We start from the raw sequence: 24,473 nt of genomic DNA on the forward strand, positions 1-24,473 counted from the left end.
GATTATGAGAGGAAAAGAGACTTGGTACAAGGTCATATGGTGTGACCTCAGAGTTAAAGGACTGAATAAGGAGGCTGCCAGAGATCAAGCAGCGTGGAGAGTCACCATTAGGTGACCAAGTCCGATGAATGCAAGCATGTTTGAGCCTTTACAAATGAAACGAATCAATATAAGACTTGCTGCTGGGCCCGTGCAGGCCTTCATTGTGCTTCATATGAGGTCTGTAGCTCAGCAAGGGTTAAGGCTGTAGCAAAGTTTCTAATGAAAAATTTTATACTGTACAGTACTGTATTTAGAAAAATGTCAGATGGTGGTAACAGTACTGTAGTTATGAAGCTTCATTATAACCATGCTGTGTTGATACTTTCCATGATATCGTGTACTTTCTACTCCAGAGAGGCCTTTTTGCCATACATGGACAAGAGTGGGGAGGAAGTGTATAAGATGGTGAACTATCCCAACGAGGATGTGCGGCAGGCTGCAGTGGGAGCTATGGCACAGTTTGTCATCAGTTTAGCCAAGATCTCTGCCCCTGAAGCTAATGAAGGTGAGCACATATCACACTTGAGGCCTTTCTTGTGGAGTGCAGTACAGTGTAGTAAACCCTACATGTAATGAACTAACTGCAGGAAGAGGATGATGGTATACAGTCATCCCTTGATCCATCAATCGATCATCCAATCCTATGCTGCCCCATGAGGAGCGTAGGAGCCCAGAGCTAGGCAAGTTGGTCCTCACATTTAAGATAAGAGTGACCAGCTTCACTCATCCGTGAGTGGCATTATGTAAGCAATAAACCCCAACCATCCCTTTGATATAAACCTGCTCAGGCTTAGTCCGATTGGAGCGCCTTAATTACCCACTGAACCACCAGGTCCCATAATTTAGTTATATGGTTACCACCTAGCATAGTAAATGGTTTACCAGTGTACAGGAAACCATTTGGCTTGTCACTCAGTGTAGAGTCACCCATAGGCAGAAGGAAGAGGAAAGAAAGAAGGAAAGAAAGACAAGAGGGAGTGTAAAGTTGCCTGAAAGCAGAAGGAAAAGGAAAGAATGAAGGAAAGAAAGAAGAGGAAGGAAGGAAGAGGGGAAAGGGCAGACAGCCAAAGCAGCACTACATTGAGCCTTGATTATTGCACAAATTGGTACTGAACATGGCGTGTGGTAACAAAATTACACAATAATGAATACACAGCACTATGGGATTGATCTTAATTGGTCCCAGATACCACAGGCGCAACCTCAGTTTCCCCTTTTATGACAAATTAGACCACTAAATATACATATATATATAATGTTATGGTAAGTACCAGGAACTCAGAGACATGTTAGGTTACCAGTATTCATCAGCATATAAGATGCTCGCACCGTGTTAGACGCACCCTAATTTTGGTAGAGCAAGTCTCAGGACGGGGTGCCAAAGAAGTTAGTTAGGGAGTGAAAGATAAAAATGGTAGATTACTACTGGAGAAGGGAGAAAAAGTGAGCAGATGGAGAGAACACTTTGAGGCATTGTTGAACGTAGAGAATGAAAGTACTGTAATGCAAGTATAAGTGGCTGGGGAATGGCTGGGAGTTGGAGGGATGTGATAAGAGAGGAAGAAATCAGTAGGATGGAAGTTGTGGAAACAATGAAGAAAGTCAAACTGGGGAAAGACCCAGGAATGGGTGGAGTGTGTGGTGAAATCCTGAAGCATGGGGAAGATATAGTAGCAGAATGGATGTGGAAGATGTGCAGATTGACCTGGGAGGAGGGTAGAGTCCCGTAGGATTGGAAGTCAGGTATAATTATTCCCCCGTGCAAAGGAAAAAGGGAAAAAGAAATGTGTGGTAATCATAGTCTTCTTAGTGTAATAGGAAAAGCATATGGTAGGATACTTATTAACAGAGTTAGGGAAATAACAGAGGAATTAGTTGGAGAAGAACAGGGAGGCTTTAGGAAGGGAAGAATTTGTGTAGATCAGATATTCATTCTCAGATCTTTAGTGGAGAAGTTTCTAGAGAAGGGAAAAAAGTTGTATGCAGTCTTCATGGATTTGGAGAAAGCATATGACAGAGTAGATAGACAAGGATTGTGGAAAGTTTTAAGAATATATAGAGTGGATGGGAAGTTGTTGAATTCCATGAAGAGTATGTATGAGGGTGCTAAGGCTGCAGCACATGTGGATAGTGAACTATGTGAATTTTTCTATTTGAAGGTTGGATTGAAGTGGGTGTGTCTTGTCTCCATGGTTGTTCAGTCTGTATATAGATGGGGTTATAAAAGAAAGGTAGGGCAGTGGATGTTGGAGCAGCCCTAGTGAGAGAGGGCAGTGTTTGGAAACTCTCTGTACTGTTGTTTGCAGATGATACTGTGTTGTTAAGTGAAGACAAAGGGAAGCTGCAAGGCATGGTGGATGAGTTTGGGAGTGTGAGTAAGAAATGAAATCTACACGTGATTGAAGGGAAGAGTAAAGTTATGGTCTTCGAGAGAAGTGAAGTCAGTGAATGTACAGTGAGGTTGGATGAGGAGGAAATGGAAACTCTGAGTGTGTTTAAGTACAGTACTTGGGTAGTGTGATGAGAAAGGATGGAAGTTTAGAGGGTGAAGTGCTTGAAAGGGTACAACAAGAAAGAAAGGTTGCTGTTTCCTTGAAGGCAGTGATAAGAAACAGGGAAGTGAGCATGGAAATGAAAATGTTACTACATGACATTATTGTGATACCAACTTCAACGTATGGATCTGAAGCTTGGACGTTGTTTGAAGGGCAGAGGCAAGAGTGAGTGCAGTGGAAATGAGTTATTTGAGAGGAGCATGTGGAGTCACATGGTGAGACAGACTGACAAGTGACTGACAATTGAGGAAGTGAAGGAGCATTGTGGTGTGGATGTGGATGTGATGGGAAGTGTTATAGTCTGACAAATCTAAACGTAGGGTTTTGGTGGAGTCACCCCCTCCCTACACTGTTGCCACGTTTCCGAGCTGACCTCTCCATCAGCGATGACCTTGACACTGTTTCCCTCTTGTGATCTCCGTTTTTCTAATACCCCCTATACCCCTGCCACCAGCGCCCCCTATACCCCTACCCCCAACAACACCCCCATCAACAACACCCGCTATACCTCCACCACCAACACCTCCTATAAATATAGACCCCCACCATCAACACCTGTATAATAATTAGCCGTTGATAATTGCCATACTTTTATTGAGAGCATACATTCTACCCTATTGCTCAAACTCCCTAATCTTACAATCCCATCTGTCTTAATCCTTCCCACTGCCTTCGTTCCTAAATCCCTTAATTGATCTATTTTTAACCTAAGTGTCCCCACACCTTTTAAACCATTTACCTCTCTGTCACTATTCTCCACCATATGTATCAACTTGTATTATATTGTGTATAGAACTTTCATACTGTATGCTGTACTACTGTATAATGTATAAGAATACCCACTGTTTAGTGGAAATAAAGTTTTATTATTATTATTTCTCTCTCTCTCTCTCTCTCTCTCTCTCTCGATTTTGTGTCATCCATGGTTTTTTACTTCCATTTTTATGTATGGATTATAATTTTGACTTTATTTCCGCACCACCCTTGAGGTAAAAGTCACGGCGCGTTTTTTTTATAGAGGTTTCCCCAATAGGCCTAAATCCTGTAGGGGGTTGGTGACCTCCCATAGCGTACACACAAACACGTGTCGCGTGAGTGCTGCCACCCCAGAGCTTTTTGATATATTTATTTTAATTATGAAAGGATCGCCTCTTCCCACTTTTATCCCTTCAAATTTTCTTGCAATTATACTTGCTAAATTAATTAGCAATGTTAGAAGTGTTGGGGAAGTAAATAATAATTAGAATATTTTTAGAGCAACACTGCCAAATTTTTATGCCACGTTTCTCTATTATCGTATAATATAGTATGCAGAATAGTTTTATTCTTCCTTGATACATGTCCGCACTTTCATTACAGTTATATTAGTATGAGTTATGTTTATGTATCATTCCTACTACACAAACCACAGGCGTTATACATCGTAGGGTTAGGAAACATGGCAACAGTGCAGGGAGGGGGTGACTCCACCCAAACCCTATGTTTAGATTTGTCAGACTATAGGAGAAACACATTGAGGTGGTTTGGCCATGTGGAGAGGATGGAAAGTGAGAGACTGATGAGGAGAGTGTATGTGAGTTAGTTGGAGGGAGGAGAGGGAGGGGGAGGCCAAGGATGAGACAGAGTGGAAAGATATATGAGAGAGGGGTGTGTGAGCTGGGAGCAGGGCAATGAAATGGCAGGAGACAGGGTGACATGGAGACGATTTGTTTTTGGCCACCCCTTACAGGAGTAAGGCATCTGGCAATAGATAGAAGTCTGAGGAAAAAATTGACTCCTAACCAGCACCCACTAAAGTCTCAGCTTGATACAGTCACAATCACTCAAATGTACACTCGTCTTCCAATATCTCCATTCAGTACTGTTCATCAGTGAATAGTTTAATTTTTACTATATAAATAGAATTGTGAAAATCTGTACCAGTGTCATAAATATACACACTACAAATTACTTCTGTCTATCTGCCTGCTTCTCTACTGAGTTTTAACCAGGTGGGTTTGTATTTATATACTCACCTCTCAGTATTTCTGTTCAGTACTCTTCATCAGTCTGCTATATAAGAGTGAAAATCTGTAGCACAGTCATACTATGTACACCCACTAAAATAATTATTGGCACTCTCTCAGCATGATATAATTTGATACACCGGATGAGAGATCTGAGAATAAACTCTTGAGTTAATGTGCCTGGTTGGTATCCCTGATCTGCTGAGCCCTAGGTCTGTATTCATGATGGCATCAGAGGCTTTGTAACACTGCTGACAAAGCAATTTGTTTTGCTTGTTAGCCCTGCCTTTTACGTTACTTAGAGAGTTTGAATATCAACATTGTTTTCATAAAAATGGTAAACGAGGATGTTGATGTGTAAAGTGCAAATACCTGTATATAACTATCTAAGAAGTGTTACGAGAGAACCCGAACCCACATTGAATATGAAGACTGCTCATTCGGTGCTCAAATTATCCACACTGATGCAGTTTCATAGTCAACACATTCTTCGCATTACTGTATATGGAAATCAAGAACTGTCTGAGGTAATAGTCTGTCAAAAATTAATGAATATGCCTACTGATCGCCACCTCCATGATGTTTTATCATGATATACCATTCTCAGTGACATAATCCATGCACAACTACATTCATATATCATTGATGTGGTTAATATAATAGCAAAACTACAATACATACCGTGTACACTTTACATGCATTGTTCATGGGGTGTTGTATATTAGGCCAAAATAGTTTGCTCTCAAGTCATTTTTAAATTGCTGATGGTGGTTGTCACTGTATTGAAACATGTAAGAAAATCCTAAGATGGTAACCTTGGATATGATAGGTGCCAGTCAGACAAAAAGCACTTTGATATCTATATTATGTAGTGGATGTTTTGAGACTTTCCTATGAGCATTGTATCCACTGGAATGACTTTTTTGTTATAAACAATATGAAGCTGCAAGAGTGATACTACAGTAGTCGTTCATGTCCAAAAGTACAGCAGTGTGTGATTGAATGGAAGGTGGTGTCATCGAGACTGATGTGGGTGAAAGCAAAATCTGAATGTGAGTTGTGGGTATTTGTGAGTGCACATGGGCTTGGTAGCGAAAGGGATGCAAAAGATGTTGATGAGTATCTGTAGAGTTTTGGAGTGAATGTGAATGTGATAATGATGGGAGATCTGAATGGTAGAATGGGAAATGTAGCAGTTGAAGGTGTAATTGGTATGCATTGTGTGCCTGGAAGAAATGAAAATGGGGAATGCATGATAGGGATGTGTGTTGAGTGAGAGATGGTGATTGGATGTGCCTTGTTTGAGAAGAAAGATATTTATAAGTACAGTATACGTGGGTGAGACAGGAGGGTGGAAGGGTTGTTGATAGAGCAGTGGTGGACTATGTGGTTGTGTCCAGGAATGTAAGAGGAAGATTGTTGGATGTTAGAGTTTTGAGAGTGGAGGGTGGAGGTATTTTTGACCACTATCTGGTGGAGGGAAAGTTGAGAGTAGGTAAGAGATGGGTGAGAGCTAGGAGAGTTAAGTGTGACAGGGAGGTTTTGAAAGTGAATGAGTTGGATAAAAGGGAGAAAATGATAGAGTATCAGGAGAAATTGAAAGATGAGTGGAATGCAGTGAAATATCAAGAAAATGGCAGTGTGGAGGAGGAATGACAGTTGCTTAAGAGTGCTGTGGTGGGGCACGCACAAGAGGTGTGTGGTGAGAGACGAGTGGGTGGTAGTGTAAGAAAGGGAAGTAAATGGTGGTGCGAGGAAGTATGGCTGTGGCTGAGAAGAGACGTGCATATGAAGTGTGGCTGCAGAGGAAGGATGAGGTGTCATATGAGAGGTATAAGGAAAAGAGGAATAGGGTGAGAAGGGCTATGCATGATGCAAAAGTGGCAGCAGATGAGAGGTGGGGTAAGCAGTTGACTAAGAATTTTCAACAGAATAAGAAAATGCTTTGGAAGGAGGTGAAAAGGGTGCAAAAAGGAGAGTCTGGGAAAGAAGAGCTAGTAAAAGCAGGGAATGGAAGGATGTACTAGGATGGATGCAGTAAGGATGAGATGGGCAGAGTATTTTCAAAGATCGTTAAATGTAGAGGAGGAAAGGGAGCCTGAGACTGTGGCAGATGGCAGGTTGCAAGGAATGAATGAGGTGGGAGAGTTGCATGATTCTTAGATCACGATGGAAGAAGTGCAAGAGGCAGTAAAGGTGATGAAAATATGGAAAGCTGCAGGTATGGATGGCTGTGCTGTGGAATGCCTGAAAAGTGGTGGAGCGACTATTGTTGAGTTGTTAGTAAGATTGCATAAATGTTTGTTTTGTGAGAGGTAGGGTGTGACTGGGCAAGTCCTTGTGTGACTTGTTGTATAAAGGTAAGGGTGACAAGTATGAATGTACTAGCTTTAGGGGTATAAATCTGTTGAGTGTTGTAGGTAAGGTGTATGGTAGAGTGTTAATTAAGAGAGAGTGGGTACAGAGGGAGTGATTGGTGATGAGCAGTGTGGCTTTAGGAAGGGGAGGGGATGCATGGATCAGGTGTTTGCTATGAGACAGGTGTGTGAAAAGTATTTACTGAAAGGTAAGGATGTGTTTTAGGTGTTCATGGATTTAGAGAAAGCGTATGATAAAACTTGTAGGGAGGCTTTGTGGACTGATTTAAGATTGTATGGACTTGATGGTAGGTTGCTAAAAGGGGTGAAAATAGTAGAGCATGTGTCTATCTGTCTATCTATTGCCAGACACCTTATTCCCGTAAGGGGTGGCCACAAACAAATTGCCTCCATATCACCCTGTCCCCTGCCATTTCACTGCCCTGCTCCCAGCTCACACCTCCCTCTCATCTGTCCTATACCTCTCCACTCCATCCCTCCAGCTCATCCTTGGCCTCCCCTTTCCTCTCTCCCCCTCCACCTCACTCAAATACACTCTCCTCATCAGTCTCTCACTCTCCATCCTCTCCACATGGCCAAACCACCTCAGTGTGTTTCTCCTAACACTTCCTATCACATCCACACCACAACGCTCCTTCACATCCTTATTTGTCAGAGTGTGCGTAAGAGTGGGAAATGCTGTGAGTGAGTGGTTTCCCGTGGGAGTGGGGCTGTGGCAGGGATGTGTGATGTTGCCTTGGCTGTTTAATATTTCTGTGGATGGTGTTGTAAGAGAGGTGAATGCAAGAGTGTCAGGTGGAGGTTTGAGTCTGGTGAATGCTGATGGTAGAGAGTGGAATCTGAATCAGCTGCTGTTTGTGGATATTACTGGACTCGTGGCTGATTCAGAGAGGAGATTGAGACAGTTGGTAGAGGAGTTTAGAAGGGTGTGTGAAAGGAGGGAATTGAGAGTAAAATGAGAATAAGAGTAAAGTGATGAAGTATTTGAGGTTGGTAGATGGTAGTAGTGTGGATAATTTATAGTTTTGAATGGTGAGTTGCTTATGGAGGTAGAGTGTTTTAAGTATTTAGGGTCACAAGTTGCTGTGGATGGAAGAATAGATGTAGAAGTAAAGTTTAAAATGAATGAAGAAGGAAAGGTGCTGGGAGGAATGAAAAAAGTGTTTAGCTGTGTTGTTCACTCAGAATGGATGTAAAGAGAAGGCTGTGTGATGGTATTGTGGTACCGACCTTGTAATATGGGGCTGAAACATGGAATATGGGTGTAGCCGAGAGGAAAAGTTTGAATGTAATGGAGATGAGGTGTCCGAGGAGTACGTGTGGAGTGACGCGTATGGATCTAGTGAGAAATGATGAAGTGCGAAGGAGAGCTGGAGTTGTGTGGGAGATGGCTGATCAAATTGAGCAGGGTATATTGCAATGGTTTGGGCATATGGAGAGTGGATGATGAGTGATTGGTGAAAAAGATAACTGGATCGGATGTGAGAGGTGTAAGGCTGAGAGGAAGACCATGAACAGGATGGATGGACAGTGAGAAGAGAGCATTGGATGCGAGAAGGATGTTTGTTGAGCAAGGAAGAGTGGCTGCGCATGATAGGAATGATTGGAGAGAAATTGTGATTGAATAAATGATGACGCAGCCCTGAGGGGACATTCCTCCACATTTAGTCTGATCAGCTGATCAGGTCAGGTGCAGGTAAGGGGATGGGTCCATTATGATGTGGCAGGGGTAAACCAGCTCTGCTGTCGGGCCCTGCTGCGGATGTCGCTGATTGCACTGCGCAGTTGACCCTTGTGCTGTGTGGTGCGGTGAGGATCTGTCCCTTCTCCCATTGGGGCTAAGATGTGAATGAATGTGTTTGAGTGGATGAGTAAATTGGGAGTGTGTCATCCTCTCTCAGCTACCTCCCTTTCTTTGAGGGAAGTAGCCCAGGTATATAGATAGATAATCTTTGTGAATTGAGAAATCAGTCTTTGAGTGTTTATTTCTGTTTGCACTGGTAGACTGAAAGCTAAGTCAACTCTTGACAGAATTTAGGCTTATCTGCAAAGTAACTAGTTTTTTGTTAAAACAGGCGTTTTTTTGTTTTTTTTACCAGATTGTTGTTACATCTCAGTTAATGATCTCTGTTTTGCTCCTTCAGTTAATCCATATAGATGTACATTAATGACAGTGTTGTATTTTTGCAAATGACAGGATTCAAGAAATGGATCCAGGTGTTGATCCCCAAACTGTCGGAGCTGATTCGGACAGATGAGGAACGGTCCGTAGTAATGGGTTGCCTGGAGGCTTATGCAGAGGTGCTGAAGGAGGTGGGAGTGCCAGTACTGGCTCATCAGGGACACCTTGAGGCCATCACAAACTGTGTCAAGGATGTCATGCAGAAGAAGGTCACACTTGGTTTTGTTTTGAAAATAAAAATCTGTAGAGTTTGTTGCTGAATGTAGTTTATTTCATTGTCATTGTATATGGCTTTATAATCATCATCATCATCAGGACCTCCTTTCCCATCCTAGGGCAGGATGAGGAGTAGCAGTGTCCAAACAGCTCAGGTTTGGCCAATTCAATGGGCCACTCTTCTTTCACTCATTATTCAAGCCACCGGAACCCTGGCTCTATCTGATACACCAAAAACATTTATCACATTCTGTAGGTTCACATAAACGTATGCCATAGAATCAATCCAAACGCTGCCACGTTAAAATGGGGTGCCAAATCCCTGCACATGCACTTCTCACAACATTCATCCAGCCAGCTCGATCTCTTGTCAGTTCCCTAGCCTCATTGACCTCCAGACCTCTCTTCCTCACACATTCATCATATACCTCCACCTTCTCCTTGGACTACCTTGCCTCCTTTCTCTTTCAAATTCAGTCAGATATACCTTTTTCACCACTGTGTCATTATCCATTCACTCCACATGACCATTCCATCTCAGTACACTCTCTTCAATTCTGGTGTCCACAGACTTCCTCGCACTGCATTTTTCACGAATCACATTACAGGTATTTCATATCCTGTCTACTCTCTGTACTCCACATACATTCCTCAGCAGTCCCATCTCCACTGCTATGACTCGTGACTTTTAATTTTCATGCCACACCATAGTCTCACATCCATATGTTAAAAATGGCACTAACACTCCTTCATGTAAGCCTTGCATAGCTGCAGCACTCAAGCCTTTATTTGATTGTGAACCACTCACTTTGATGCCCATTTACCCTTACACATGCCTCACTACCATCCTAACAACTCCTGACGGCACCCAGCAGCTTACCATCTACATCGTACATGCACAAAATCTTCCACAGTCCTTTTCTTTCAACATTGTCATGTTTCTTCCAACTCCATGAATGCCATAAACACCTTATAGTCCTTCTCACAAGCTTTCTCCACTATCTGTCTTATTGTAAATATTTGATCCACATACCCTCTGCCACTCCTAAAGCCACCCTGTTCATCACTCACTAGGACATCTGATATCTCTCGTACTTTCTCTATAATAATTCTTATATGTCCCTTCCCTACCACACTCAATAAACTTATGCCACGATAATTCTTGCAATCATTTCGGTCACCTTTATTTTTGTACAGTGGTACAGTCACAGCCTTTTTCCTCTCTGGTGGGATAGTTTCACTCATCCAAGCCTTCTTGCATATCTCCAACAAGCACTTCATTCCACTCTTTCCACCATATTAATCATTTCTGCATACACCTCATCAACCGCAGCTGCTTTCCTGTTTTTCAGTCGCTTCACAGTGTTCTTCACCTGTGCAAGTGTCACATTTCCTGGCATTGCATTCCTTCTCTACACACCCCCAAAACCAATCATGTTCACAGCGGCTCTGCTTTCTTTATTCCCATTCAACAGGCTTTCAAAATATTCTTTCCATCTGGTCCTTACTTCATCCCCATAGTTTAAATAATCCATCGCTTTCTTCCTTCGCACTTTTACATATCTTTCTGTGGTCATGTCTACATTTCTGCACCTGTTTCCAGAATTACTTCCTATTTTCAGAACAATTTGCATTCATTTTTCTTCCTAGAGCATCATTTACCTCCTCCTTTTCCCTCTCCACTAATCTCTTTATGTGCCTCTTGTTCTCAGTCTATTCAGTTCTTATTTCAGTTTAACCCCTGTCCTGTAACCACTCAGGCCACTTCTTTCTCTTTTCCTCCACTGCTCTGTTAACCTCCTCATCCCACCGCTTTGACATTCCTAACTAAGCAGTCCCTATATGCAATCCACAGGCTGTTCAGATCTATTTCAGTTCAGTTCACTGACTCTAACTCCTCCCCTGTTTTGGTCCTGTATTCATCTGCCATTTCTGTGATCCTCAGCTTCTCAACTTTCAGTCTTTCTCCCTGACTGCTCCTCTCTCTCCTGGTCCACTTCACTCTTCTCAGCCTGATCTTCCATACAACAATCACATGATTTGACAGACCTCAACAGCGTCCTGTCATGGCCCTTGTATCAGCAGCCATTCCCAGCATCGACCTCTCTCTGAGCATGTAATCAATCAGGCTCATTTCAACACAATCCCCATTCCCTTTATACCATGTATATTTATGTGCATCTTTGTGTTTGAAATACGAGTAACAAATGCATAACATCCTTTCCTGACACATATCCTTCAGTCGCTTCCCATTATCATTTTCTCCTGGTATACCATTACAACCCATTATGTTATCCTCAGGACCAGTGCCTAATTTTCCATTCGTATCACCCATTACAATCGCTTTATGGCTCCTGGGCATTTCACGCACTGCTTCATCCAGCTCATCCCAAAACCTGTCTTTCTCTCTCTCACTCCTGTCATCACATGGTGCATACAGTACAATCACCACCACTTTCATCTTCTCAGACTTGAACTTGACATACATACATCTTGAGCTGACACATTTGTAATCTCTCATTCCACTCTGCCACACTTCATTTATCAACAAAGCAGCTCCTTCATTGCATCTTCCTCATTTATTCATGCCTGACCTTACACACTTTACACCCTCTCGGTCCTCCACTTCACACTTCACACCCTCACATCTTTGTTTCACACAGTGCCATCATAGCATATCTCACACTCTTGAACACATTCACCACTTCCACCATCTTGCTCTCCTCATTCACACCTCTCACATTCCACATGGCCATGCAAATCTGCCCATTTGGTTGGGGCTCTGGGCAGGTACTGGACCCTCTGCGGCTCTCCGAAACATTTGCCATGATTAAGATATTTTAGATAGGGGGAATCTAGGGGACACTAAACCTGGCCAAAAACCCCAGTTATATGGTTACTACCCAGCATAGTAAATGGTTTCCAGGGTACAGGAAACCATTTGACTTGTCGCTCAGTGTAGAGGCCACAAGGCATCCCTACACTGGGTGAGTGGATGATGATTGCCCCCATCTACCACAAGGTGCTCCACAAGTAGTACAGTAATAATAATAATAGTGCTGATGATAATACTGTAATAATATTAATAATAGTCTTCATCATCATCATCATCATCATCATCTGGACCTCCTTTACCACCCTTGGGAGTAGCACATCTAGACACCCTAAGTTTGTCCAATCCAATGGGCCACGCTTCCATTCACTCATTATTCAAGCCCCTGGATTCGTGGCTCTTTCTGATACACCAAAAACATTCACCACATTCTGTAGCTTCACATAAACGTATCTGATAGTCAGTAATCATCATCATCATCAATCCTACGTTGCCAATAATAATAATAGAGTAATAATATTAATAATGATCCAGCCATCATCTAAATCTGTGTTGCCCCATGAGGAGCATAGGAACCCGGGGCTAGGCAAGTTGGTCCTGTCATTTAAGATAGAAGTGACCACCCTCACTCATCCCTGAGTGGCATTATGTGAGCAATAAACCCCAACCACCCATTTGATATGAACCGGCAGTCTCGATCCGGTTAAAGCTCCTTACCCACCAAACCACCAGGCGCCATAATTTGGTTTCAGTAAACTCTTCACAAGTCGAACTATATGGGGCTTGACCCTGGTTTGAATTACCGAATTTTCTGTCTTACCGAATTTTCACCCCCGAAAATTGCTAAGACAGTGCCTATTACTTGTCCTTTCAACACTAAGTTAAAGAATCATATATAAATAAATAAGTTATGACAAAAAAAAAATTCAGTGCATTTAATATACCTTTAATTGGTAGACAATCATTCATAGAAGCAGTACGGACCTGTCGGCAGCTTGTGTTGGAGATGGATTTTCACCCTCAAATTGCAAAGACAGTACTTATTACTTGTCTTTTCAACACTAAAGTAAAAGAGCATATACAGTGTATAAATGAATAAAGAAAGACATAAAACAATTCAATGCATCTGATTTCCATTTCATTAGAGGTAGTGCAGACCTGTCGGCAGCTTATGTTGGAGACGGAGGTGGTGGAGTTCACAATTTAACGTAACATTGTAAACAGTACCTAGTATTTATTTCACTGAACATTAAGAATTAAGCATATATGTAATCACTATACTAGGCTGCAATGTAACACTTGTAGTAATAATAATACTGAACTTTAATCATAATCACTTAACACTAAGTCACGTACTCACATTTTTTTTTTTTTCATTTAGTCAAATTACAGTTTTCATAAATACACACACAGACACTGTTTGGTGTCTGTGCCAACACTACTTGAAGTTCTGGCAATCTGAAGAGCTGTGGAAGCAGAATCACCGCTGGAATCAGGAGGAGGGATAGGCCGACGCCTCGGCATAGACTTAAAGAAGTCATGAATCTTCACCTGCTTCTGCTGTGAATACTGGCGACGAATAACCAAGCCTTGCAACTCCCTTACATGCGTATAAAAATTTTGTGCTTCTGCATCATCAACATAATCCAGTCAAGATATAGCAACATCCATTGCTTCACGAACTTGGGATAATTTGTATGGATTCTTGCGTCCAACATCATTGTTCTCTTCCTCGTCGTCATCATCTTCATCTGTGTTTCTAGCCATGGATTCAGCAATTTCCTCTGTTTGATGATCATACCCAGGATCATCTGCATCCATTTCAAGCCACTGGATGACATCATCATCATTAGTATTCTTCTCACCGACTTTTTGCATAACTTCAAGATAAACTGAGACTTCAAAGCCAGTAAATCAGGCAAGCAGCAGACTGGCGGCCATATGTCGGCCTGGCGCCACCTTTGTCCCCCTACCTCCGCATCTCGACCTACTTACATGTGTGGTCTCGGCCTGAGTACGGCTTACCGAAGATTCCGTCTTCTGAAAGTTCTACTTATGAAGGGTTTACTGTATATGGTTACCACCCAGCATAGTAAATGGTTTCCTGGTGCACAGGAAACTATTTGGCTTGTCACTTAGTGGAGAGTCACCTGTAGACAGAAGGAAGAGGAAAGAATGAAAGAAAGAACGACATAAGAGGAAGGAAGGAAGGAAAGAAGGAAGAAGGGAAAGAGCTGGCACCAGAGAACAGTGCTACATTGAGTGAGTGGAAAGTGAGCACCCCACCTACTACCAATAATAATAATAATGATGATAATAATAATAATACAGTAATAATAATATAGTACAGTGAAAGCTCGATTATCCATGTTCAGAATATTCGAATTTCGTCATATCCGAGCCTTGACCAAATGATACAGTGGTATGGTAATATATAAAATTGTCTGTACAATAGGTCCCGTTTAAACAGCGAGTGTCTGGTTGCTAGCGAGTGAGCCATGGGTAAATGGGAGTGAGTCTACCCCCTACCCACACGTCCCACTCACAACTTGCTCATGAGAGTGGGGGGATTGAGATTGGTGAGGCGATTGATAAGGAATGGAAGCTTCCATCAGAGAGGTTCTCTTGTTTGCTCGTTTGCTAAACATATGCTTTACTTTAAGCAGTAGGAGCACCTTATCAAATCAGTTCTTCTTCTTCCTGTTAGTTTGTTATAGTTTTCTAACTATTTCTAGGGTGGTAAATAAATATTTCTTGTTAAATCTGTTTCCCCATTGTTTTTAGCCGTTCTGCTGTTACAGTTCTTGTTGGATTCATCGGCATAATGGCGGAAGGGACTGTCCTAACCTGAGTGTTTAACTAAACTTAAACTAACCTGGCTTAACTGTACCAAATAATTTAACCTAACGTAACAGAACATCCAGTTAGGAAATTGGGAAATGAAATCCACCTTTGAGTACGTTGAGTAAGTTTCTTCCATTGTGCCGGAAACAAACAGTCGTAGGTACAGGTCAAGGAACTTGATGATAATAACGGAGGAAATTTTTCAGCAGGAAAAGGTAACTTACCATAGAAGAATTCAGAAAACAAACTGGAGGAATATGAATTGAATTGGTAAGGTCTTTCTGCTGCATAAAGTAAAGCTTACATTTACTGGTAAATAAATCAATTTAATAGTATTGTATTTTGTTTTGTTTCCACAAGGTTAATCATGATTTTGTACTATTCGGGCACCCCTTCACACCATATTGCCTGGATAATCAGCCTATCACTCTAAAAATGATACTGTAAATCCTCCCTATGATGGACTAATGGGGGGGGGGGGAGCCTGGTCTGACAAAGCCAAAAATTTGTTATATCCACCCCCCACTCCCCCTCTTCCCCAAGGTGGGATTTTAAGCACGTTTGAAATTAAATTAAAACATATTTTATTGAAACAAAAAATGTACCCATTTTAATCTAACTTGGCTCGTAATTTTGCCCTTTTGTAGTTTTTTCTTCACATCCTTGTCACATCACTTCTTCATGAAACACATATATTGCAACCTGTTGCAACCCATTTCATTGCGATTTTTTGTTGTAAACAACAGACGTTCGGTTGCTTCATATTGTACATTAAATCCAATATCCGGTCTTTCGAGGTACAGTATGTTAAATCGAGGTTTTACTGAGGTGATGATAACAGTATCTGCCATTTCCTTTCTTCCATCTTTCCTCCTCTGTCTTTCTTTCCTTCATTCTTTCATCTTTCTTCTGCCTGTGGGTGACTTTACACTCCCTCTTCTGTCTTTCTTTCCCTTATTCCTTCTGCCTATGGGTGGTTCTACACTGAGTAACAAGGCATATGGTTTCCTGTCCACCAGGAAACCATTTACTACACTGGGTGGTAACCATGTAACCAAATTATGGCACCTGCTGGTTTAGTGGGTAATTAAGGTGCCCCAATCTGATTGAGCCTGTGTGGGTTTTTATCCAAGAAGTTGTTGGGGTTTATTGCTCACATAATGCCAGTTAGGAATTAGTGAGGCTGGTCACTCTTATCTTAAATGTCAGGACCAACTTGCCTAGCCCTGGGTTCCTACACTCCTTATGGAGCGACATAGATTGAGTGATGGATGGATAATGATAAATATAATACTAATAATGCTGCAAACAGTAGCATACTCTAGGCTACCCAGCTGTCACTTAGCAGTTAATTGCATGTGCATACACATACATACATACAGTAGACCCTCACCATACCAGACTAATTTGTGGGAAGCCCAATTTGATTAAGTTAATAATCCAGTATATCTGATGCCTCCCCACCCCCCATCCCCCTGAAGTGGGATTTCAAGCAGATATTGGAATTATGAATGAGTAAAAGTGCATATTCTAGTACAGTGCACGAGTGAATGGGGGGGGGGACCACGACGTCGAGCACTTTGATCTCGAGTACTGTGAATACTGTACTTAATTTTATGGGAAAAAATAACATATGGGCAGAACCACCTCAAACCTAGATATTCTGTTAACCTAAGAGACATAATAAAGGGAAAATTTTTAAGACATATACCACATCATCATCATCATCATCATCATCTTCTGGACCTCCTTTCCCACCTTAGGGCAGGGTGAGGGGTAGCATTGTCCAGACAGCCCAAATTTGCATTCCATTCACTCACCATTCAAGCCCCCGGAATCCTGGTTCTATCTGATACGCCAAAAACATTCATCACGTTCTACTGTATAGCTTCACATAAACGTATCCAAAAGAGTCAGTAAGGATGCTGTCACATTAAAAAGGGGTGCCAAATCCCTGATCATGTGCTTCTCCTCACGATATTCATCCAGATAGCTTGATCTCTTGTTAGGCCTCTAGCCTCACCGACTTCTAAACCTCTCTTCCTCACACACTCATCCACCATATCCCTCCAACTTTTCCTTGACCTACCTTGCCTCCTCCCTCTTTCAAATTTGCTCAGATGTAACTTTTTCACCATTCTATTGTCATCCATTCTCTCCACATGATCACACCGTCTCAGTATACTCTCTTCGATTATGATGTCCGCATACTTCCTCACTCTGCATCTTTCAAGAATCATATTATTTCATATCCTATCCACTCTCTGTACTCCACATACATTCCTCAGCAGTCCCATCTCAGCTGCTATCACTCTGACTTTTCATTTTCATGCCATACCATAGTCTTACATCCATATGTTAAAGTTGGCACTTAAACTCCTTCATGTAAGTCTTGTGCAGCTGCAACACTGAAACCTTCATTGCACCAACTACTTTCCTACCTTATGTCACTCTACTTTCCACATCTTTTGCATATTTTCCTCCGTTTTCTATCACCATACTCAGGTATTTGAACTCTTGCCGTTTCCAGTCTCTCTCCATTCACTCTAACATAGCACTGGGAGTCACCCTCTCTCTCAATAACCATCACTTTACTTTTTTCTACATTTACTTTCAAGGCACGATGCCGACAGACATCAGCAGAACTCTGCACTAGTCTACCAAGTTCTTGTCCGGTATTTGCAAGTACAGGTAGTACTGCGTCATCAGCTTGCAACAAATTTGAGATATGCCATCCATCACCATTCATTACCAATGCCATCCCCCTCTTCATTACTCTTGTTTTTACTTCTCCCATCACCCCATCCATATACAGTATATATTGAACAACCATGGGGACATTACACAACCTTGTCGCATGCCCACACTGATCGTGAACCATTCATTTAGATACCCATTAACCCTTGTACATGCTTCACTACCATCATAAAAACTCTTGACGGCACCTAACAGCTTACCATCTACACCGTACATGCGCAAAACCTTCCACAATCCTTTTCTGTCTCCTTTGTCGTATGCTTTTTCCAGATCCATGAATGCCATAAACACCTTATATATATATAGTCCTTTCACAAGCCTTCTCCACCATCTATCTTACTGCAAATATTTGATCCACACATCCTCTGCCACTCCTAAAGCCACCCTGTTCATCACTCACTAGGGCTTCTGATATCTGTCTTCCTTTCTCTAGAATAGTTCTTCCATATACCTTTCCTGCCACACTCAGTAAACTTATGCCACAATAATTCTTGCACTCACTTCGCTCACCTTTATTTTTGTACAGTGGTATAACCACAGCCTTTTTCCACTCTGCTGGCACAGTTTCCCTCATCCAAGCCTTCTTACATATCTCCAACAAGCACTACATTCTGCCCTCTCCACTACACTTAATCGCCTATGCATATGAGGTGTGTCAGAAAAGTTCCAGGACTGATGTCAAAAAAGATATATTTAAAATCCAAACTACAAACTATGAGTTGTCCCCTTCGAAGTAATCCCCCTGGAGTCTAATGCACTTTCCCATCCTTCTCTGCCACGCCTTCATGCACTCCTGGAAGGATTCTTCCGGGATCCTCCGCAGCTCTGTCATCACGGCCATCTTGATGTCTTCCACATCTTCAAAATGGGTCCCCTTGATGACCCTCTTGAGCTTGGGGAAGAGGAAAAAATCACACGGAGCCAGGTCGGGTGAGTAGGGAGGTTGCTCCAGCACGGCGATGTTCCTCTCGGCCAGGAACTGTCGGATGCTCAGGGCACTGTGAGCAGGCACGTTGTCATGTTGAAGCAGCCACGAGTTGTCCTGCCACAACTCTCGCCTCTTCTCGCGCACTGTACAAAGCTAACACTGCAGGATCTCTTTGTAGGCGTGCTGGTTAATCGTCTGGCCCTGTGGCAAGAACTCGGTGTGGACGATGCCCCTCACATCGAAGAATGCAATCAACATGACTTTGACTTTGGACTTCAACTGTCTTGCTTTCTTCGGCCTTGGCGACATCAGACTCTTCCACTGAAGGCTCTGGCGTTTGGTCTCCGGGTCATACTCGAAGATCCATGACTCATCACCGGTGATGACTCCCTAGCAAGTCTGGTTCGGTTTCAAGACGTTCAAGGATGTCCTGACACACCTGCATGCGCCGATCCTTCTGGTCATCATTCAGCAGCTTTGGCATCATCTTTGCGCAGACTTTCCGCATACCCAAATCTTCAGTGATAATCTTCCAGACGCTGTCCCGGTTCATGCCCAGCTCATTTGCAATCAGTCGAACAGTCAACCGACGATCGCCATGCACAATCTGCCTGACACGCTCAACGTTGGCATCAGTCCTGCTCGTTGAAGGCCTTCCACTCCTGGGGTCGTCTTCCACATCCCTCTTTGAACCTCTTGTACCACTCAAAAACACGTGTGTGTGACATCGTCTCATCTCCGTACACTTGCTGCAGCGGAGTTTTCCCCAACCGGACCAGAAACTTCAGGTTGGTTTGTTGCTCTGTGCTCATCGCTTGACGACCTGAAACAGGACATTTATACAAAAGCATGTGAAAAAAAGATCAATGGCTGCAGAGAACTGAGATCACAGTCATATACTCCCTGGATATTACGTCACACGGTGACGCAACTTGCTAATCCCTCTCCCACTCATAGCTCACACAGCACACTCAGTCCTGGAACTTTTCTGACACACCTTGTACACCTCATCAACCCCAGCTGCTTTCCCATTTTCAGCCGGTTCACAGCGCTATTCTACAGATATAGCTAAAATAACAGTTATCTTAAAACCAGTAGACGACAGGCATGATTGACTTAAATAGCAGGGGTTCTGTGGCGTGGCAACACACTTAGAGTGCCCCAGCCACACAAGCTGTTGCACTACCCACTGCACCAACACTTTCCTCAACATAACTAACTAGACTCCTCTGTAGCACCTTCCTCACGAGCCTCTAACTCAGTCACTTCAGCCAAAAACCCTGCGAAGTCCAGTGTTTGCACAACTGACATTGCATCCTCTTCTTCCTCTACAAGACCTTGACTAGTTCCATTACAGGAACTTCTTGACTAGTACAATTCTACAGTCTAGGCCTGTTACACGATATCTCATTATGTGATAAATCACTACAGTGTTAAATGAAAAGTTATACCATGCCTTACAATAATGTTAAAAAGTCAGTTGTGATTTACCTAGAATGATATTTTTGATGGCCGTCTCCGAGAATCTTGTGTGAATGTTGTGACTCATGCAAGCCAAAACGGCTGCCTGGTGTTGACTTTGGCAGTGATCTGCCTTTCTTTCTATATTCTTGCATGAAAGGCCACTGAAACAACATTGGGCCGTACTATAAAAACCCAGAGTTCAGGCGGTCCAACGGCGACATTCAGTCGTCAGACGTTCCTGAGCGTCTGTCAACCTTATTATAAAAAAGCTGGACTGTCAGTCTTGGCAAAGCCCAGCTCGGGAGTTTGAATGCCCCGACAGTCACTAGATTGGGCGAGAATGTGCTGCATGAGCACTAACAGCACGCGAATTTTAAATGTTTCTTTTGTTTAATAGACCAGACACTTCATAAACCCATCCTATGCTGTTGTTTTTATGTAAGAAATATGTATTTATGAGCTAGAATTGGTAAAAAATTACAGTAGAATCCATAAAATGGATGCATTTATGAGCAAGTTACAGGACCGATATCCTGTATAGGCTGGGCATGTTGTATAATTTACCCTCCTTTGCCATTATTTGCAGGAAATGATGATTAAAGATACAGTATTTAGATTGGAATTTATCCGAGCAAAGTGAATGTATTATAGTATACTTCATAGACTTCCGTGATATTTTCCTGCCAGCTCACCAGTCAGGTACACTGCAGTATATATATCCAGATATGTACACCTCTTCTCATGTACCAGTACATCATGTGTTCTTAAATTTGTACTGCATGATGTAAATACATAGTTATTACAGAATTATTTTAAGCATGCAGGCTGCTTAGCTTCTGTACAAACTGGTTGAATGGTGACATTCATTTCAGGACCATCACATGAGAGATGCACAAACACTCCTTCATTTTTTTCCCAGCAATTTCTTTCTACACCTGTCATCCAGCCATAACCAGCAGAACATGTTGGAAAATACAGGTTATCAGATGTGTGTACTGTCACAGTTGTACTTTCAGTTTCTATGTATTTAGCTGTAGTTTCTTCTCCATATTATTGCCAGCTTCCTGTCTTGGTTACTACAAGTAAATTCCCATTCTAGCTCAATACTTATACTCCACTTGTATTCACATTCTTGATTATTACCTTTCCCTTCAAACAGTGTGCTGCGATTTAAGTTGCTGTACTTGATACAGTACAGTTTTCTTCTTCTATCCCAGTCTGCCAGATCAATCTAACCTCTTTTCCCAGAAATCATTCCACTTCTATATATCCAGGTCTGTTTTATACATTTTCAGACAGCTTACAGTTCTGTTTTCCCAGCTTTCTCCCCAACTATTCATATTCTTGAAGTTGCTCTGCTTCACTAAATACTTCTCTCATTATTTCCTTTTTGTCACAGGCACTGCTTAACTGCTTCTTCATGCTTTTATATAACCCTTTCACCCAAACCAATATTCCCTGCTTTTCCTAAACCCATGTACTCCATTACAATAACTGTCATTTTTCATCTAAAACCATTTTTTGTACTACATATGCATGATACAGGCCATTTCCTGGGGCCTGCAGTTACAGTATTTACAGGTAAGAAAATCTCTTGGGATAAAGATGCCTCAGGATTTGAAGTAATCTGCATTGTTTTGTTAACAAATTTTGTGTTCATGTCAAAAGACCTATGCTCAAAACTGAGTGTTTGATTGAAGTAGGTAAATATATCAGTCATCATCCTAACCAACCAACTCACTCTTATCAGGTAACTTTACCTAATTTTGTTAATTAAATAAACTCATTATTTTGGTGCAAAAACGAATTACATATTTCAATAAAGAATTTACGTGATTTCATTTATTTTTTAGTACTATTGAAAAACTTTTGTGGTAGGTGGTGGCGACCATCATCCACTCACTTGATGTAGAGCTGCCTACTTCTTCCTTAGCCTTTATCATTCTGTTTCTGTGTCTGCCCTCCTCTCTTCATATTTCTCTCATCTTTCCTGTCACTTCTTACTGCTTTTCTTTCCATTACAGGTGGCTTTACATTGAGTGACAAGCCAAATGGTTTCCTGTGAGCCAAGAAACCATTTACTACGCTGGGTGGTAACCATATAACCAAACCATACGTGCTCCCTACGTGTCAACAAGTGGGTTGGTGGAGGATTAGTGCCCCTCCCCATAAAATAAATAACTCAAAGTCAAATGGCCACTCCTTACGGGATTGTGGCGTCTGGCAATAGATAGATAGATAGAAAAACTTGATTTTTTAAAACCCATTCTCTAACAAAAGTGTAAAGGAGCACTGAAGCTGGTGAAAAATACACCCCTAACCAACCATTTACCAGCACTAACCTAACTCTGATATCTGTAATTTCTGCTATGTAATATAATATTGTATATATAGTCTGCTTATAACTTAAATATTTATTTAGCATCAAATATGGTGCAGGGGGGGGAGGGAGTTGTACTTTCATTATTTTACTGTGTCTATCATTATTTTAGCATCCATTGCTGCTGCTGCATGAATCAACTTCTGTATACACTTGAACTGCATGTGATGTACTTGACAAAGCACCCCATTATCAGAAAAAAAATCATTTATTTATTCACTTTCCAGTGCCAAATGTCACATATTCGACTAGACTGAGGCAGAAACTTATATGCTTCCCCTCAAATGTGATAACTACAACACTGAGCTGGCTAACACAAACTCTGATATTGCTGCAATGTCAAAAACTTGTTGAGAAATTCCACAGGCACTCTGAAATTAAATTCAGAGCACAATTTATTGTTATAAATCCTTTTACTGTGCACCATGCTGCTATCCAACCACATGGAAAGTTTTGTTTGCTTGTATTCGCTACAGAAATGCTTTGTCTTGTAAAATTTTCTGAACAGCTCTGGATATCTCGTATATTTCAGCCCATTAAGGAAAATTCTATTCCCGAGTTATTCAGTGTTTATTAATGGAAAAACCTTCATCATATTTATGAGTATTTAAGTTTGTTACACGGAAGGGGTGTTTCCTGTGGCGTTTATACTCCTATCACATTCCACTATTTTACGCCATAACCAGCAGACGAATGTCTGGTGTGAACAGCAAATTTATTTATGGTACGAAATGCAGTAATGTCAGATGCTCACATTTGGCAGTACTGGCATTTAGTTTTTATAGTACGGCCCATTGTTATTGCCAGGTAACAGTGCAAGTGCTTAACAAATTTTGCAGAGTGCAATATTAAGTGAAGTGATACCTTTTTGTATTTGAAATACATACTGAAACTTGTGATTTGGAAATTGTGTCAGCCTATATAGAGCCTCCCCATACTGGGCCTCTAATCAGCTGACTGAGGCAAGATGGCTGCTCAGTGTTTACATTCACTGTGATCGTCAGCCTTTCGTTTTATTTTGTTCATGAGAGGCCATAGAAACACCATTATTATTGCCAAATAACTGAAAGTGCTTAACAGATAGTGCAGTGTGCAATATTAAGTAAAGTGATACCTTTTTGCTTGTGAAATACTGAAACTTGTGACTTGGAAATTGTGTCAACCTTACATGCAGAGCCACCCCATATTAGGCCTCTAATCAACTGACTGAGACAATATGGCTGCCCAGTGTTTGCATTGGCTGTGATCGTCTGCCATTTGATTTATTTTGTATATGAATGGTCACTGAAACACCATTGCTGTCGCCAAATAACAGTTCAAGTACTTAACAAACAGTGCAGTGTGTGATGTTAAGTGAATTGATATTGGGTCTATTTGTATGGTGTGATTGTCCAAGCCATCCAACTGTGCCCCAACCCCATGGGGGAGGGACCCTTGGTGATACATGCATAGAACAAACTTCGGTTGGGTGGCAATGGCTTTTTTGGGTCACTTTAGGCTTTACAGTTGAGGGCACCCTCCCCAGCCCCATTGAACCCATGTTATATCAACCATGTTATGTGATAATTCATTATGCAATAGGTCTTCACTTGATGCAACCTTGTTGCATAAAGAGGCTGGACTGCATTATATTCTGTTGTTACAACTCAACATTCATGATGGGAAGAGGGAAAAGTTGGGATAAAAAGGTAGGTATATTACTGTCTACCTAAATAGGTGGATGTACACTGCTCACACTCTCACTCTCCTCGTATGCTCTAGACTAAGTCAACTGTCATTCATTGTCACTTTCGACAAAGATGGCTTCTGGTGGCTCTGGTGTCACTACTGATATAGAGAGTCCAGAGGTGCTGGGGGTTTGGGTCCTGGAAGCTGTACTGTTGCATCC

The 24,473-nt window shown here is 41.9% G+C and overlaps 1 protein-coding gene across 1 annotated transcript in view; it reads left to right on the top strand.

Annotated features, from left to right (window-relative positions):
• LOC145392974 (importin-4-like) overlaps window positions 1-24,473 on the top strand; it is a 332,091-nt gene that overhangs the window by 268,869 nt on the left and 38,749 nt on the right. The window contains exons 14-15 of the mRNA XM_080267268.1: window positions 396-547; window positions 9,179-9,372. Of these exons, the coding sequence (XP_080123394.1) occupies window positions 396-547; window positions 9,179-9,372 (346 nt within the window). The remainder of the gene's footprint in view (window positions 1-395; window positions 548-9,178; window positions 9,373-24,473) is intronic.

This window comes from Coenobita brevimanus, chromosome 23 (assembly GCF_032717465.1).
Source record: "Coenobita brevimanus isolate Jiangsu-jjx chromosome 23, ASM3271746v2, whole genome shotgun sequence".
NCBI classification, from domain to species: domain Eukaryota; kingdom Metazoa; phylum Arthropoda; class Malacostraca; order Decapoda; family Coenobitidae; genus Coenobita; species Coenobita brevimanus.